The 13,114-nt window shown below is 44.4% G+C and overlaps 2 protein-coding genes across 2 annotated transcripts in view; both read right to left on the bottom strand.

Moving 5' to 3' along the window:
* Positions 1-1,590: 1,590 nt before the first annotated feature.
* rcor1 (REST corepressor 1) lies at positions 1,591-8,347 on the bottom strand. The gene is made up of 13 exons (XM_031320585.2): positions 7,904-8,347; positions 7,105-7,164; positions 6,884-6,964; positions 6,752-6,804; positions 5,625-5,786; positions 5,335-5,450; positions 5,097-5,175; positions 4,120-4,170; positions 3,589-3,735; positions 3,328-3,405; positions 3,127-3,184; positions 2,338-2,594; positions 1,591-1,916 (listed from the first exon to the last, which is right to left on the bottom strand). Exons 1-13 carry the CDS (start codon positions 8,085-8,087, stop codon positions 1,884-1,886), a joined length of 1,359 nt encoding a protein of 452 aa, XP_031176445.1. The 5' UTR covers positions 8,088-8,347; the 3' UTR covers positions 1,591-1,883.
* Positions 8,348-9,969: 1,622 nt separating this feature from the next.
* LOC116065149 (scavenger receptor cysteine-rich type 1 protein M130-like) overlaps positions 9,970-13,114 on the bottom strand; it is a 151,464-nt gene continuing 148,319 nt past the window's right edge. The window contains exons 14-16 of the mRNA XM_035998601.1: positions 12,445-12,774; positions 11,883-11,992; positions 9,970-10,242 (exon numbers count right to left, since the gene is read on the bottom strand). Of these exons, the coding sequence (XP_035854494.1) occupies positions 10,123-10,242; positions 11,883-11,992; positions 12,445-12,774 (560 nt within the window). The 3' untranslated portion in view covers positions 9,970-10,122. The remainder of the gene's footprint in view (positions 10,243-11,882; positions 11,993-12,444; positions 12,775-13,114) is intronic.

Below are 13,114 nucleotides of genomic sequence, written 5' to 3'. Positions count from 1 at the left end.
CGGCCTCCGGCCACTGGGGGCGCTGTCACAGCCATAGAGAGAGGCGGCCTCCGGCCACTGGGGGCGCTGTCACCGCCATAGAGAGAGGCGGCCTCCGGCCACTGGGGGTGCTGTCACCGCCATAGAGAGGCGGCCTCCGGCCACTGGGGGTGCTGTCACCGCCATAGAGAGGCGGCCTCCGGCCACTGGGGGTGCTGTGTACCTCAGGCTGCCTGGAGGATTTCTTTTAATTTATTTTTTTATTTACAAAATGAACCATACCAAAAATCAAAAAGTATTCATACCCATGCTAAAGTTGACTAAAAAAAGGAATAAAAAAATCATCTTTTGGAAATTGATCTTAATGCCTTAATTAAAAAAATGAGGAAAAATCCGACCTTTAAGGACACCAATTTGTTTTGTGAATGAATAATGTCATCACATACATGGGTATGTGATGATGTGGGGGTATGGTGAAGGGTATGTGATGATGTGGGGGTATGGTGAAGGGTATGTGATGATGTGGGGTATGGTGAAGGGTATGTGATGATGTGGGGGTATGGTGAAGGGTATGTGATGATGTGGGGTGTGGTGAAGGGTATGTGATGATGTGGGGGTATGGTGAAGGGTATGTGATGATGTGGGGGTATGGTGAAGGGTATGTGATGATGTGGGGTATGGTGAAGGGTATGTGATGATGTGGGGTATGGTGAAGGGTATGTGATGATGTGGGGGTATGGTGAAGGGTATGTGATGATGTGGGGTATGGTGAAGGGTATGTGATGATGTGGGGGTATGGTGAAGGGTATGTGATGATGTGGGGGTATGGTGAAGGGTATGTGATGATGTGGGGTATGGTGAAGGGTATGTGATGATGTGGGGTATGGTGAAGGGTATGTGATGATGTGGGGGTATGGTGAAGGGTATGTGATGATGTGGGGGTATGGTGAAGGGTATGTGATGATGTGGGGTATGGTGAAGGGTATGTGATGATGTGGGGTATGGTGAAGGGTATGTGATGATGTGAGGGCCAAGGGAACTTTATCAGGATGCATAGTATCCTGGATCCATGAAATAACTGGCCTTTAAAAATAAAAGTCTGCCTTCCTCTATGGGAATTTAACATAGGGGTATGTATAATTATGCCCCCTGTATTTTAAGGAAGAACATTTATTTATTTACGATACATTATTCATTCACAAAACAAATTGGTGTCCTTAAAGGTTGAGGATTTTGCCTCACTTTTTTAATTAAGGCATTAAGATCAATTTCCAAAAGATGATTTTTTTTATTCCTCTTTTTAGTCAACTTGACCATGGGTATGAATACTTATGAGCAGCACTGTATATATATATATATATTTTTATAAGGTAATACATAAAGGTACATTTTTAAATAAAATACATAGTAGAGTACATAATAAAGAAAATGTGTGTGTATGTCTGTGTGCGCGTGTATATGTTTGTGTGTGTCTGTGTATATGTGTGAGTATATGTGTGTGTATGTGTGTGTCTCTATGTGTGTGTCTCTGTGTGTGTCTGTGGTTATAACTGATCTATATCTGGAGATGTTTAATGTAATAGTTGTTCTAAAGTTATGAAGAAGAGAACGTGAAGAAGAAATTCATTTATTGATGACCTTTGGTTTTACAGTCACCCCCCCCCCCTCCCTGAGTGACATCATCCAACATGGCCGCCACCCCAACAAACACACAGACAGAAGATTAAAAACATTAGAATGAAAAAAACATCAGGCCCCGCCCACTTTGACTGGCAGGTCCGATTTCTGATTCGTCCAGAGAGAGCAGGGAGGCGGGATCAAACCGTTTAAAGTCCAACACACTAAAAATAAAATATAATAAACTAAAAGTTATGTCATAAAAGCAGAGGGGCGGAGTCAGAGAGTCAGGAGGCCAGGGGCTTCTGGGAATCGGAGTCCTGCAGAGACAGAGAGACACACAAACACACACACACACAGAGACATACACAGAGACACACACACACCCCGACAGAGAGACACACACACACGAGACACACACACACACACACACACACACACACACACACACACCGACACACACGAGACACACACACACACCCCGACAGAGAGACACACACACACACACACACACACACACACACACACACACACACACACACACACACACACACACACACACACACGAGACACACACAGAGACACACACACACCCCGACAGAGAGACACACACACACACACACACACACACACACACACACACACACACACACACACACGTTACACACCAGTACACCATATTTTGGGGATAGTTGTATCAAAGCAGTCCCAGCAGCCAGAGAGGATTGTGGGACGCCTCACCTCCTTTGTGTCCTTGGCAGAGCCATCGTCGTCTTCAGCGGGACACTCCTCCATCTTGTCCTCCATCTTGTCCCCCCCGTCCCCCCCCTCCCCACCGCCCCCCCCCTCCATCCCGTGCTCCGCCTCCCACTCCTGCAGAACCTCGTCCAGGTTGAACCTCCGTCTGTAGTTCACCAGGAAGTTCTTCACCTGCACCACAGACTTGTTACCAATCACGTCTGAGATCGCCTGGAAGTCCCGCCCATACTTCCTGATGGCTGCGTGTCATTGGACAAGAGGGAGAGAGTCACTGACTTAGAGGTTTGATCAAAGGGAACTTTGTTTTTTATCACCCTGGACTCTCTCTCTCCATGTTTCTGTGTCTGAGTGTCTGACAACATTATGGGATGGATCCCTTCAGAGATAGACCTTTTAGTTAAAGAGTAAGATCCTTTTAGTTTAACATGAAACAGCCCCAAAATCACCATCACCAAACACCACCAGACTCCATGTAAATAATCAGGACTTTTATCATCGTAAAACACACTTCATTCAAAGTGGACAGAAACTAAATCAAACTATCAAAAGCCGTCTTGGTTCATCTTTCCACTGTTCCAACAATCACCACTCTGGTTTGGTTGAAATAATCCCTTAATTCACCCATTTACACGTGGAGATATGCTGGCTCTATACACGCTAAAAGTCCTGATTATTTACATGGAGTCTGGTGGAAAAATGCTGGCTCTATACACGCTAAAAGTCCTGATTATTTACATGAGGTCTGGTGGGTAAGTCCTAGTTCAGGTTTACCTTGTACAGCGAGCAGCTGCTCCTCTGTGGTCCAACGATTGTTAAACTTCTGATTCGCCTGAAATAAAAACAATGACGTCATGACGACACAAAGAGCAACTACAGCATCAGCAACAGTTTGTGTTGCCGTGGTTACCAGGGGGGAACAGTTTGTGTTGCCGTGGTTACCAGGGGGGGAACAGTTTGCGATGCCGTGGTTACCTCGGGCTGTCTGAACTCGTCTACTCCTGAGCTGATTTTCTCCTTCAGAGAACTGTTGGACTGTTTGATGGTCTGAATCTGGAACACAGAGAGAGAGACAGGTTAGGAGAGAGACAGACAGGCAGGCAGGCAGGCAGGCAGGCAGGCAGGCAGGCAGACAGGCAGACAGGCAGGCAGGCAGGCACACACACACACACACACACACACAGACACACAGACAGACAGACAGACAGACAGGCAGGCAGACACACAGACAGGTACCTGTCTCTTGATGGACACCAGCTGACAGTCCAGGTGTCTGATGACTCCCTGAGCAGATGAGGACGAGAGAGAAACCACGTCCTGCTGGTTCAGGAACATCCCTCTGGGGGGGCGCTTCTTCAGCCGCTGGGACGCCTTACTGCCCGTCTACAGCAGACAGACAGGCACACAGACAGGCAGGCAGGCAGAGAGACAGGGAGACAGACAGACAGGGAGACAGGCAGGCAGGGAAACAGAGAGACAGGCAGGGAGACAGACAGGCAGGCAGACAGGCAGGCAGGCAGGCAGGCAGGCAGGGAGACAGGCAGGCAGGGAGACAGAGAGACAGGCAGAGAGACAGGCAGATGTTAATAACAGGGTCTCCAGGATACGGTAATATTAACTGATAATCCTATAATGATCCATCACCATTACCTGAAGACATTATGACATCATTCATTATCTGAAGACATTATGACATCATTCATGACCTAAAGACATTATGACATCATTCATGACCTGAGGACACTATGACATCATGTTTGTCGTTACCTTGAGTCCAGCAGCTGGTTTGACCTCTGACCTCTCCGATCCACAACTCACCTGAAATACAACCAGACATAAATACTCAGTACTCATATTACTGCAGTAAAAGTACTAATACCACACTGTCATAATACTCTGTTACAGTAAAAACAAAGTATCACCAGCTGTGTGTGTTATGGTCTCATCATCTCAGCTGGACTGTAGCCGTTATATTGTCGACTAGTTTACTCTCGGTGTGTGTGTTTGTGAGCAGTAATCTTAATGTGTAAAGTAACTAGTAACTAAAGCTGTAACAGATGAATGTAGTGGAGTAACTAAAGTAACTAGTAACTAAAGCTGTAACAGGTGAATGTAGAGGAGTAACTAAAGTAACCAGTAACTAAAGCTGTAACAGGTGAATGTAGAGGAGTAACTAAAGTAACTAGTAACTAAAGCTGTAACAGGTGAATGTAGAGGAGTAACTAAAGTAACTAGTAACTAAAGCTGAAACAGGTGAATGTAGAGGAGTAACTAAAGTAACTAGTAACTAAAGCTGGAACAGGTGAATGTAGCGGAGTAACTAAAGTAACTAGTAACTAAAGTAACTAGTAACTAAACCTGTAAGAGATGAATGTAGGGGAGTAACTAAAGTAACTAAAGCTGGAACAGGTGAATGTAGCGGAGTAACTAAAGTAACTAGTAACTAAAGCTGGAACATGTGAATGTAGAGGAGTAACTAAAGTAACTAGTAACTAAAGCTGGAACAGGTGAATGTAGCGGAGTAACTGAAGTAACTAGTAACTAAAGCTGGAACATGTGAATGTAGAGGAGTAACTAAAGTAACTAGTAACTAAAGCTGAAACAGATGAATGTAGAGGAGTAGAAGTACAAAGTGACATGAAAAGAAAAGACTCAAAGTACAAGTACCTCAACATTTGGACTGAAGTACAGTACTGGAGTAAAAGTACTTAGTTACATTCCACCCAGAGTAAAGAGTAGTTTACCTCCTTCTTGTCGTCTTTATTCGGGGGTAACTCTGAGTCACTGGGAGGGCTCATGTTTCTGTCTTCCACGTCATCATCACTGAAACACACACACACACACACACACACACACACACACACATTAGATCTTTTATTACAATCCCCCCGAAACATCCCAGGACTCATGTACAGGTTTACCTGTAGAGTTTCAGCTCTCTCCCTCTCTCTCTCTTGTGTTACCTGTGGAGTCTCAGCTCACCTGTCTCTCTCTCTCTTGTGTTTTCGGGTCTGTCGGTCCATCAGACTGGTTTTACTGCGACTCTTCTTCCACGAGTAATAGAAGCGGACCAGACTGGCCATGGACTTATCAGGTAACTGGAACAGAGACAGACGTTAAAAACTCTACACATATATATGTGTGTGTATATATATATATATATATATATATATATATATATATATACACACACACACACACACACACACACACATATATATATACACACACACATACATACATACAAGTATAAAAGACCTTTATTAACGTACCATCTGCTGGATGCGGTGGAAGCTCTTCCCGTGGAAGCTGAAGGCTTGCTCAAACAGGACGCGGTCCTCCACGGTCCACTCGTCAGGGAACGGGGTGAAGTTAGGCAGGTCGGCCAGAGACTTCTCTATGTTGTGTTTATGCCAGAAGAGCATCCCCAGAGCCTACACACACACACACACACACACACACACACAGAGACTCACACACACACAGAGACACACACAGAGAGACACACACACACACACACACACACACAGAGAGAGACACACACACACACACAAAAATAGATTTAACGATAATCCTCCACGTTCAGTAAAGTAAGCCATGGTGTTCCACCAGGCTCTGAGCTTGGACCACTTCTATTTACATTAAATATGCTTCCGCTAGGCAATACAGTTTGTGTCTTGTCTGCGTCAGGTAAAGGCTCTGACACGCCAACCAGATGGCCAACCAGACGGCAGGAAAGCCAGAGTGACTGATCAGTCTCCCCGAGGTCCAACAAGTGCCTCAGACCACACCGAAGAGACGCCGACTTGAGCCTATGTTCTGTGCGTGCGCGAGACGCAATACGTCTCCATAACAGCAGGCGGCGCTAATCTGGATTGTCGCTAATTCGGAAATGACGAACGTGTCACGTGGGTCTGGCTTCTCCCTAATTTCAAAAGCGACCGTAATGGCGGCTCGTTCAGAATACGAGAAATAGGCCGTGCAGTTGCTGAATCTGTCTTCATTTCAGATCAACAAAGGTCAGTTTAACAGATTTTCATCAGATTTTGAGAGACTCTAGTCACGCTCATCCCGCTCGTCATTTCTGGTAAATGTTTGAACGTAAGTGCACTGATTCGCTAGTCAAGAGTTAGCTCTCCACCAATCAGATTGGCTACTGAGTCCGACTGCCCGCCCCCTGATTCAACAAGTCAAATCGGCCCAAATGAAGGCCGACTGACAACGGCACGGAACACACCGAACAGACTCGAGTCACTGACCTCGCCAGACTGTCAGACAGACCATTATCAGGTTGGTGGGTCAGGACCATTATCAGGTTGGTGGGTCAGGACCATTATCAGGTTGGTGGGTCAGGACCATTATCAGGTTGGTGGGTCAGGGGCTTAACGTGAACACTCACCTGCTCCATGTTGTATCCGTGTTTCTCTTTGGCCAGGGCGATGTACTCGTCCACTGGAACACACAACGCAGCATCAACATGTTAGACATCAGCATCAGGCTGGCTTTATCTGTTAAACGTGGTGATTCTTACCCTGAGTCTGGTTCAGACAGCTGCTGGGGATCCAGACCAACATGCCCAGGTTGTCTCTGCGCTGAGCCGCCTGGGCTACATCTGGAAACACAGTTATTAACATTAATATTATGGTATTAACTTCAGACACACACACATTAGTCTGTCTGAGTGACAACTTGTGTTGTCCGAGGCTACCCACCGCGCCCCCCCCCTCCAGGCTACCATGTTTACACTCTTACCTGGGTCAAAGTCTGGAACCACGGCCTGGTACTGAGCTCCGACCCGCATCCCTCCTCCACCTGCACACACACACCTCTTTACATATTCTAACAGTTATGGTAAACGTTATAAAACTCAGAAAGCCTTCTGTAACAATATCTGTTCCTTAATCCCCGACAGACTACTTGTGTTGTTCGAGGCTATACAGATGCTAACAGTTCCCCACAGATGCTAACAGTTCCCTCCAGAGACACCCAGAACCAGAACTCTTTCCTCAGCTGTCTCCACAGTGACAGATGCTAACAGATAGCCCCTACATCTGAATATCTGTGTACCTTAACCCATGATTGACTACTTGTGTTGTTCGAGGCTACACAGATAAACTTTTGGGTCCCCCCGTCTAACAGCTGGTGAATGTCCAAATGTTCCCAGCCAGTCAAGAGATCACCATGGTTATACTCTACCAGCCACTGGCTTATTTAACCCGCAGCTAGCTGCTACATGGAGCTAATGTTGGACCCTGACCACCGATGCTAACAGTTAAACGTTGTAAAACACACAAAGCTATCTGTAACGACATCTATGTTCCTTAATCTCTAACTGACAATTTGGGTTGTTCGAGGCTATACAGATGCTAACAGTTCCCCCAGATGCTAACAGTTACTACAGATGTTAACAGTTACCACAGATGCAGAGGGAACAGTCATATTAACCGTTTTAAAGTCAGAAAGCCATATCTGTGTTCTTTAATCCCTCACTGACAACTGTTCGAGGCTATACAGATGCTAACAGTTACCCACCATGCTAACAGTTACCCACCATGCTCCTCGTCGCTGCTGGACCCGGAGCTTCCCTCTTCCCAGCAGTTGTTGGTGCCGGTTCCGTTCCCGGACAGACTCTTCCCCCCGGGCCCTCCGGGTCCCGGGGAAGAGGACAGGCCCGCCGGGGCTCGGCCTCTCCTCTTCCCCGGAGCATCCGGGTTTCTCTCCAGCATCGCCGGCATCAGCGGAGCTAACTGCTAGCTGCTAACTCAGGCTAATAGTTAGTTAGTTAGTTAGCTGCCCTGCTAATAGAACAGGAACTGAGTGTTCTTCCCGGACAGCAGCTAACAGAGCTAACAGCTGACCGATGTAGCCGAACTCTGAAAACGGTCTAACAGAACCCGCTTCTCCTTCCGAACCGAGACTTTTACTATCTTAAACCCAATCATCGGCTACTCATGTCAGCATTCTCCACTTCCGCCGGACCCTTCAGAATAAAAGGGCGACTACCAAAAGCCCAAACAAAGTTTAAAAAAACTTCAAAATAATGTCTAAAAAAAAAAGCCCGTGCGTCTCTCCTCCGGAAAAAAAGCACCAAAAAGCCTAAAAAACCTCAAAATAATGTTAAAAAAAAGGCACAAAAAATATTTCAAGAAATGTGTCAAATACTAAGCCAAAAACCTTCAGGAAAAGGAGCCGACTACGATTTAACTTACTCTAAACCACAATATATAGAGATATATACACGCACACGCACACACACACACCACCTATACTTTACTTTTGGATGTTTTTACCTGATTATCCAACAGAACAGACTCGTCCTCATAATCTGCAACTACATTTGGCTTCCTGAGTTTCCTTCAGAATAAATGCAGAACTGTTCTGTTAACAAATAATATACATGACTGTTGAAAAGTTAATAAGCTGCTATGTTGATGATGTTCTTCTCTACTTTGATAATAACTATTTAAACAGATAAAAACAGAATAATTCAGACACCAGATGTTTTCTTTACATTTGAAATACTTTTAATGAAATGATTACATTTAGTGGATGTCTCCACAGTGTTGCATGCTGGGAGAATACAAATTAAAATCAGCTCATTCACAGAGTTTTCCAGTTTATTAAAGATGTTTTATTTCCTCTGAACAGGTAATAATATAAAGTATATATAAGATAAAAGAGAAACATTTATTACAGATCAGATCAGATCTTAATTAACCTCCAGCAAACATCTGAAAGTACTTAAAGTAAAAGTTAAAGTAGTACTAGTACTACATTTCTCTGTGTTTAGTTTTTTATATAAAAATTTTGTAATATTGCCTTTAACTGGCTGTGAGCAGACGTCCTCTCTATGTAGAATAAACCTCTAATTATTAATCATGTTTTCATCTTTATGATCTCTGAAGGCTCCTGCTACAATTCATGTGTTCATATTTATTCACATTGTTTTGCTTAGTTATGAGAGTATTTCAATTAAAATCCTTTAAGTGCAAAAGTAATAAAATCGTGATTACAGAAATATAATAAAACTTTGTTACAAAATTAAGTAAGCGCTTGAATTGTTGAAGTACACAAATAAGCAAAATTCTTATAAAATAAGCACAAAATTGGTGTAAAAACCACCTCTGATTTTCAACATGTCCTTTCCTGAAAAACAGCCACATAGGTCGTTTGTTCCAGCATCATTCTGACCTATGTTTATGTTTATAGTGACGGCGCCCTCTAGTGGCCATAGGAGTTATTTAATTGTTCAAATGTCACCAAATTTAATTTGCACATTGAGTATTATAATACAGAATTGAGAGTATATATGTCAATGTTTATTTTAATTTAATCTTTAACATTAATTGTCCAGCATCTTTACCGATCGGCCTGGGTCGGTGTGTCTTTGGTCGGTTTGTATTGTGCCGGCTGCTTGGTATTCCTGCTTTAAAGCAACACTAGAGCACTTTTCCCGCTTCGGTCCCCCTACAGGTTGGAGGCAGAATTGTCCATTACCGCTGTCGTAATGTCTCATTATGTCTCATTCAAACTTGCATAATGTAATGTAATGGACAATTCCACTTCCAACCTATAGGGGGACCGAAGCATGAAAAGTGCATTAGTGTTGCTTTAAAGTCTAATTTCTAAAATAAACTTTATATTTCTGAGGTGTTTTTAGTAGGAACCAGTGGGCTTAGAGCTGAGCAACATGTTATATAATAATTCCTGCCTTCTTATTTAAACGGAATATGTGTTTTAAAAACTTTCTGGATGTGAGCTGAAGAGGTGTTACTCTGCTCCCTGCGCTCCGTCCTCATCAGTCAGTCCTCCTTCAGCTGTAGCAACAAGCTGCTTATAATGAAGCAGCTCAATGTTCTTCTGTCTGTCCGGCTTCTGCCCCCTGCTGGCCTGGAGAGACATGACAACACACAGATGTAACTTCCTGCATCACTCCTCTCTTCAGTTCAACAAACAGACGTAGGGCTCTATTTTAACGATCTAAGCACACGGCGTGAAGCGCCCAGCGCAGGTGTGTTTAGGGCATGTCCAAATCCACTTTTGCTAGTTTGCCGGCGGAAAAAACGGTCTGTGCACCAGGCACATGGTTCAAAAGGGTTGTACATAGTGTCTTCATTAATTCATAGGTGTGTTTTGGGCGTAACATTTAATAAAGTGTGTGTCATCTCCATTCCCTTTAAAAGCCAGGCGTGTTTGAACCTTGGAGCATTGCTATTATGATGGAGGATTTGCACCGTAATATTTAGGGGTCCAAGCCCAAGATGGCTGGGAACCGTGTTTTGCAAGTCAACACGGTTCACAGATCCAGTGGAGCTGTGGACCGCTATTGTTTTCCTAAGGATTATTCTTCTTCTTTTTCTTATTTTTCTCTCTCTAAAAGTCCTGCTACAGCCTAAAATTTACAGTGTAGATGTACAATGGTTCATGGACCTCACATAACAAAAATTACACATATGGACCACTACATAGGTGACGCTATAATGATGTCAAACGTGTTTTTGCCTATAACTCCCAGATCACACGTGTTCCCTTAATCGAGCTGAATCTGATGATATAGGCCCCGCCCATTTCAGCTAAGAAGTTTTTCCGCAATATGCAAAACCAACTTTTTTGAAATCGTCCTAGGCTGTGCGACCGATCTGCACCAAACCTGGTAGGTAGCATCTGCAGATGGACCTGATCAAAACTTATCAAAAGAATTTTGCTACGTTACACTATGCGCAATTGACGACCAAACAAAATTTTGTAGCTAGCTATGAAACACAAACTTTAGCATATATCTGCAATATGCATATATTTCAGCAAAAAACTTGAGATTATTGTTTGATATGCTGCTCTGAGGCTCTGTACCAAATTTGGCAAAGATCGGCCATTAGGTGGGGCTATAGTCAACGTAGACCAGTTTTGGCCCTTTTACTCAATCAATGTTAACGGGATATTTGCAACGGCATTGTACCACAGACCTTGCGGCTCACACCTGTCGATATTTCCTGACGTTTGCCTCCCCACCGTTACCCAACGCTTTGGGTTTGCATTCTCCCCGGGTCGTCGGGGGTGACTCGGGGAGTCATCGGGTGTGACTCGCGCCAAGGATGCTTGGACCCCGTCATAACTGCTTGCAGTTCTAGTTTTATTTGTAATCTTCTGCATGTGTGTGTGTGCTGCTGCGGCGTCCCTGTGTGTGTAACAAGCATAGTGTGCACGCGCCGTGCACGAGCCTAGGAGCATTATACTAATGCACTATTAAAATAACAATGAAATGCTGTGTTATTGACTTTAGACCAGGTGTTTGTTGGTCAATGGCGCGATCACTTACCGCTGCCTCAAGATAGCAATACTCCCAGAATGCACCTGAACCGACCTCCCTGTAGGACCAGTACAGATGGGCGCAGGTGCATTTGCTATTTAAACGACGTGGGCGCTGGACGGGAAATTGACACATGCGCCGGGCTTTGCGCTGCGCTGTGCTGGGTAAAAGATAGGCTGCTTCATTTTAGTCTATGTTCTAAACAACATGTGTTTGTCCGTACCTTACAGTAGAAAGGAAGAGCAGTGATCACCAACAGCAGAGTTAGCGAGAACATGACCACTCCGATGATAAAAGGCCTTCGAGTAGGTGGACCTGGTGGATCTGATGCATCTGATCGAACACATGGACAGTCATCACATCACACAACATCAGGAGTCAAACATCTCCCATTAATCACAAACTGACCTGAATCACTTCAAAATGAACACATTTCACTTTTGTGGGGTTTATCTTTATCTGAATTGAGGACAGAGACTACAATAGATTATAAAGTCCTCTGAGAATAATCTGCAGAAATAAAACTGACTTTGGGGTGTCGGTCCTCCTGCACTTTGGGGGTGGACCATATCTCCCTCTCAGAGAACCAGAGTTAATCTAGTAACCAAACATGCTCCTTCAGTTTGTTTGCTGTTGCCATTCATATACCTTGTATAAGTTTGGTTACTATATGACATGTGCAACATGATGACAGTCATCACAGCATCAGAAACATGTGCTTAGCTGATCATTTTCACTCAGTTTGGATCAATCATCTTCTCCAAACCTGTAAATAGTCCGCTTACCTGAGACGGTGAGAGAGAGCAGACGGCTCTCAGAGGAGAAGTTCTGAGAAAAAACATAGACGTGATAAACACAGCTGTATGTTCCTTGGTGGGCGGGCTCTGCAGCAGGAAACAGGAAGTGGGCAGAGTGATTGATAGCTGGCTGGGTGGAGTTGTGTGTTGAGTTGGAGGAGGTGAAGGTGAGCTGGAAGGAGCCTCCTGGGTACTGTGGCTGGATGGAGCAGCTGATAGTGAAGTTGGAGTCCCTGAACACCTGGAACACCTGCTGCTGGGCCTCAGAGACCCCGTCCATGGAGGAGGACACAGAGATGTTGGGCTGAAGCAGCAGGTCTGTAAACACAGACACACACGGGCATTGTGACCTTCTCAGGCCTAGCAACGTTACGATTAAAAGTAACAGTTACATTTAATACACTCTAACAATTGTTTTCCATTTTTAACACTTTCAACGTGTTTTCAAACAATAACATGACATTATCATCTGCATATTTCTCTAATCTGTTCCTTCTGCTCAGGTACTCAATAATCTTTATTTTCACTCTTATTTTTCAGAAAAGATCCGTGACCCAGAATATAAATGTGTTTAGAAAATGATCCTCAAAAATGTAACAGGGCTAGGGGCTGGACAGGAGCTACTGTTTAGAAATTAGTGCACAATCAGCCAGGCTGA

Source organism: Sander lucioperca, chromosome 2, assembly GCF_008315115.2.
Source record: "Sander lucioperca isolate FBNREF2018 chromosome 2, SLUC_FBN_1.2, whole genome shotgun sequence".
Classification (NCBI taxonomy): Eukaryota; Metazoa; Chordata; class Actinopteri; order Perciformes; family Percidae; genus Sander; species Sander lucioperca.
The sequence above is the reverse complement of the archived record's forward strand: the minus strand, read 5'-3'. Positions and strand labels throughout refer to the sequence as shown.

Bases quoted from the DNA above. Each gene is read 5' to 3' on its own strand.
- rcor1 (XM_031320585.2), bottom strand. From the start codon at position 8,087: ATGCCGGCGATGCTGGAGAGAAACCCGGATGCTCCGGGGAAGAGGAGA. The intron at 5,787-6,751 runs GTGAGTGTTCAC...GTGTGTGTGTAG, and splicing joins ACGGATACAACATGGAGCAG to GCTCTGGGGATGCTCTTCTG. The intron at 3,736-4,119 runs GTAACGACAAAC...TGTCTGCTGTAG, and splicing joins AACCAGCTGCTGGACTCAAG to ACGGGCAGTAAGGCGTCCCA.